This window comes from Pteropus vampyrus, unplaced genomic scaffold (genome assembly GCF_000151845.1).
Source record: "Pteropus vampyrus isolate Shadow unplaced genomic scaffold, Pvam_2.0 Scaffold406, whole genome shotgun sequence".
NCBI lineage: Eukaryota > Metazoa > Chordata > Mammalia > Chiroptera > Pteropodidae > Pteropus > Pteropus vampyrus.
Genome location: NW_011889187.1, coordinates 486,260 through 491,058, shown reverse-complemented (window position 1 = coordinate 491,058; position 4,799 = coordinate 486,260). Strand labels below are relative to the sequence as shown.

Genomic DNA, 4,799 nt, shown 5'->3' with positions numbered 1-4,799 from the left:
GGGCAAGGGGCCAGGGCCCGCTGTGGGCACGCGGCCTCTCCCGCCCCGGCGTGCGGAGTGCATGACGGTCCCGACGGCCACTTCACACGCTTAGTGCAAGGCTCGGTTGGGAAGGCAGAGGTGGCCGGCGCCCTGTCGCCCCACATGGCCTTCTGCTGGCGCTTGAGTTAGGCACCCCCTTTCAATGGGGTACGTTAAGTCTGGGAGTGGCATGGGAGCCACGAAGACCGGAAACGAAGGTCACACGTAAGGGGATGACTGACGTTGGCCGACACTTCCAGGTGCGATCACCCACCGTAATTAAAGCAGCAGACATGCTGGGTGAGAGGGACGGGCGACCGGCACTGTGCGCCCAAGCTCCGGGGTGGCCCGCCTCCCGCCTGGGGCCGTGACCCAGCCCTCGGCCAGGACCAGGCGGCGGGGCAGCGGGCAGCCTCCCCGCACTCTGCAGTCAGGTGAGCAGCCGTGAGGCCTCCTGCCGCCCAGCAGGCCTGCACCTCCCTCCCTGGCATGGATGAGAGCCACAGCTCCCAGAGGGTTTGGGTGCCTGCGAGAACCTGCAGGGAAGCGGCCGGGTAGGGGTGGGGGTGGTGGCGGTGATTCTTTGGGGCAAACCAGAAAACATTCTTTAAAACTGGGCACAGAAAAAGTGTGTATAATTCAGTTCTACACAACATACTCAGATCTAAGAAATGTTTTTCTCCTGGTCTGTATCTGATCCAGGTTAGACCGTAAGCCGCCCACAGATGGCTGCGGTGCGTGTGCCAGCCACTGTGGTCAGAACACTTAAACTTTGCATCCGGTTAGGTTACAGAATAAATTAGTATTTCCTGTGTTACATTTGGGTTCTAAGCTCAGATAAGAACTGCTTTCCTGGCCATCGTCACCTACTTCACCACACGTCGCTCTGTGAGTGTCACTCAGGGTCAGCGAGTGACTGGCTCCGCCGCCTGCCAGAACAGCGTTGCAAACCCCTCCCAAGTGCAAGGGGTGGTCACACAACCGTCAGTCGTGTTAGCTCACACTGGCCTGAAGAAAACCCGCCACGTGACCCGCTTTAAGAGAAACGGAAAATCACATGGGAAGAGCAGAACAACTAACATAAAAATCCGTCAGCCAAAACGGAGCCCCCGGGCCCCACGCGGGCGCACGAGCGGCGCTCGGCCCAGAGGCGCTCTGCCAGCTCCGAGGCCGGCCCTCCCCGGCGGCCCTCCCGGCCAGGGGCTGCCGAGCGCTCCGGTTCCGAGACGGCCGCAGAGCTGGGCTGCTGACGCGCACTTCTGAAGGCACCAAGCCGCCTGCCCTGCTTAAATGAAGGCCGTGCCGTCCAGGAACCTAGACCCTCGGCTCCATTCTGATGTCCTGTCCCCACCACTCCGGGCATCCTGTGAGGAGCTGTGGAGCCTACCCACTGCGGCACCTGGCCCTGACTCTGGCCCTGACCCTGACCTTGACCCCAGCCCTGGCCCAGCCCTGGCCTTGACCCTGGCCCTGTCCCTGACCCTGGCCCTGACCCTAGCCCTGGCACTGACCCTGGCCCTGGCCCTCACCCATTGGTCCTGCAGGGAGGGCCCGGCTAGCCCCTCCTACCCTCCCCCTGCAAGTGCTAACACCTGCCTTCCTGGTCCCGTGGGCTGGGGGCTAAAGGACTAGGGATGGGTATCACCCCCATGGGGTCAGAAAGGCTCCTGCGCCAGGGGCCACCCGGCCCGCTTGCTGGGGTCTGATGGGCCCCCGCGCGCTCATTTCCACAGGCAATGCCATCGGCCTCCTGGGAGTACAAGATGTCGACCTTTGCTCCGAAGCTGCTAGTGTTTCACACCTTCAGTCCCCACTGAGCTGGCTAAATAAACTCACAGAAGGGTGGAGAGATCCCCAGTAACAGAAGGGGGTGTGTGGAGAATCACTGGCGGGGCCAGGTGTCAGCACGCGTCCTCGAGGGGGAGGCAAAGGTGGCTGTGGGCAGTTGGAGGAGGCGGCTCGGGGGCGGGCGAGGGGGCTGGAGTAGGCCGGGGGCGGAACTGGGCATCGACACACCAGCCGCCTGATGCTGGACAGCTGGGCGCCCCGCTTCAGCTTCCATGTGACAGGTGGAGCCCTAAAGCCACGTTCTGGGCAGGAGGATGGCTTCTGGGGACGCAGTGCACACCCGATTTAGACAGACGTCTCCGCAGGTCCCAAACCAGGCCCCCTAACAATGGCCTTGGGGGCCGACAAAGCGGACTCTCCTCTCCACATCCTTCAGCATCTGGCGCCTACATGCGTCGCTTAATGAGGAGTTTTTAAAAGAGAAAAACCACTCGTATTTCTTTTCTACTCAACAGAAAACCTCCCGCAACAGCAGTGAACTGATTTCTGTATTTCCAATACACGTGCCTATTTGTGCCGATCGGTCCGGAAAACCCGCCCCTGCCTTGCCTGCCTTCGGGTCTCGTCGGACGACCTCCCCGCACCTGCCCAATTCGAGGCGTGAGGGTTGGCAGAAGAGGCCGGAGCACCGCTCGTCCGCCTCGCCCACCTGCCGCACGTCCCTGTGGGCACCAGGCGCCCCTCGCTGGGAAAGGCTTTCTGGGCAAACGCGGACAGAGGGGGCCAGTCCTGTGGTCACCGCCCGAGGCCCGGTGTGCGGACGGAGCCCCCACTGCCGCAACCATCGCAACAATTTGACATCAGGCCAAGTCCTCCACGTGAGTAGAATTAGTGCTAAGGGGTTAAAGGTTACTCGAGGGCGTGTGGACACGACAGAGGTCGGGAAGTTGAGAAGGGCATTAATATTATCACGTAATATTAATACGGAGCAGTTCACAGCAGCATGCAGGGAGTCGATGGCAACGCGGGGGAGGTGGGGGAGGGGGCCAAGTGAAAACTCACATCTGGGTGCGGGATGGCGTACTGTCCCTGGATCGTGTAGGCCTGGGGAGAGAGACACTGTCAGCTGGCGGAGTGGGGCCCTCCCCGGGAGCACGGCCATCTCCTAGGTGCCGTGTGCGTGTGAACTGGCCCCAGGCCCCGTGGTTACAGTGGCCCCTCCTCACGTGCATCCCCACCTGCCCATGGTGTAGGATGGAAGAGGTATCAAGCCTCGCCGGCGCCCCCCGCTGGCCAGAGCAACAACTAGACACGTGAGCTAGGGAGCTGCACCCCACTTCCTCCAAGGGCTGCAAGACGCAGGGACTGGCCAGGTGAGCTGGGAGGGAGGGAAACGACTCATCCCGAAGCTTCTGACCCCCGCGCCCCTCGTTTCTTAAAAGAAACGACTTACTAATGCTCTGACTCCCATTACAGAATCACTAGTTGTTAACCTTTCGAAAATTTAATCAACCATAAAAGTAAACACTTAGGAAATATTTACTCCAAAAAAAACCCACACAAAAAATCTTTAAAAGGTAACCCCAAACCAGTTTTGCAAAAGCCAATTAAGTAAGAAATACAACCAAATCAGCCACAGGACTGACCGTCGTTCAGCCTCTGAGGGTGAGGTGGCTGTTCTGACTTGGGGCAGCACGCTCGTGGCACAGCTCCCTGAGCGGCCGGGGTGCGTCCTGAGGCCCCATTTTGGTTTCGCAGTTGCACTGGCCTTCGAGGCAGTGACTGGGCACAGCCACGTGAGTGTGGGGCCCTGCGGCCTCTCCCACCCCCCGCTATTCAAACACGGACAGGCAGAGGCCCCGCCCACCCCCACCCACCTCAACAGTCCCTCAGCCAAGAGGCTTCCAGAAACTGACGGCCAAGAAACAAACCACACGGAGTCAAGGGAGAGTAAGACTGAAGACTTGCCATCAGGCCTCGGTGACGTGGAACGTGCTCACAGCCCCGGGCGTGGGGTGGCGCGGCTGTGGGGGGGGGGGCGTGGCTGCCAGCGCCCGGCCACAAGAACCCGGGTCGCATCCTAAGTGGATACCTGACGCCCACTGAGCCCACACGTGGAGTCAGTCCCTGCACATCTGGGAGGGAACCCTCAGGCCAGCCCACAAGTCACTTCTGCAGACCTCAGAGTGAGGTGCTGTCTCAGATCCTGACAACCGCAGGTTTGAGCCTGCTGAGTTTTCGTCATCGACAGCCCTGCGGGGGAGCTAGGGCCTGGCCGGCCACTGGACAGGGACCACGGGGATGTGGCTCAGTCTGCAGCAGGGCCCGTCCACTGGCGTGTCACCAGGAGGTAAATGAATCCTGTCAGATGCGGCAGGTGGCCCAGCGAGAGGAAGGGGCCACAGGAGCTGGTCCAGACCTCGCCTTCAGGTTCTGTGGAGCTGCCATCAGGCCATGCTGCACTATGTCACCAAATGTGACAGGCCCTGGGACACACGCTGCCCCCGTAGAGCCGGGCAGGTCTGTGACAGGTTGGACCCGCAGCCTGCAACCCTGCGTGTCTGAGCAGATGACAGGGTGGTTGCTTGCCCGACTCCTTAGGTTCCTACCCCCTCCTTCGTTTGCTCGGGCAGTGTGGTCTTCAGCTCTGTGCGGCCTGTGTGCGCGGCCCCCCGTCCTCTCCGGAGAGAGGCAGAGCACAGCAGTCACAGAACAGGTCTGTGGAGGCCAGACCCGCAGCGTCCAGGCCAGGCTGAGCAGCAGGAAGGGCACTGCCAGCTGAGCCGTGCCCCGGGACTCCAGGGGTGTGTGTCGCCAGCGCAGGCAGACCACCGACAGCGGGGGCATCCTCCCAGAGGCAGGTCAGGGCAAGGCGCTCAGGCCACACACCTCTAAGGGCTGGCTTTGCAGCGGGTCCTACGTGGGTGGGGTGGGGCTGGACTCTGGAGGGGACCCCGGGCTGCATCAGGTCTCGCTCACGCCGTCGTTTC

General features: G+C 61.6%; 1 protein-coding gene across 1 annotated transcript in view; it reads right to left on the bottom strand.

The window, feature by feature from the left end:
- Positions 1-4,799, bottom strand: part of PCBP3 (poly(rC) binding protein 3) — a 68,770-nt gene that overhangs the window by 16,030 nt on the left and 47,941 nt on the right. The window contains 1 exon segment of the mRNA XM_023523756.1: positions 2,872-2,913. Coding sequence (XP_023379524.1) covers positions 2,872-2,913 — 42 coding nt within the window.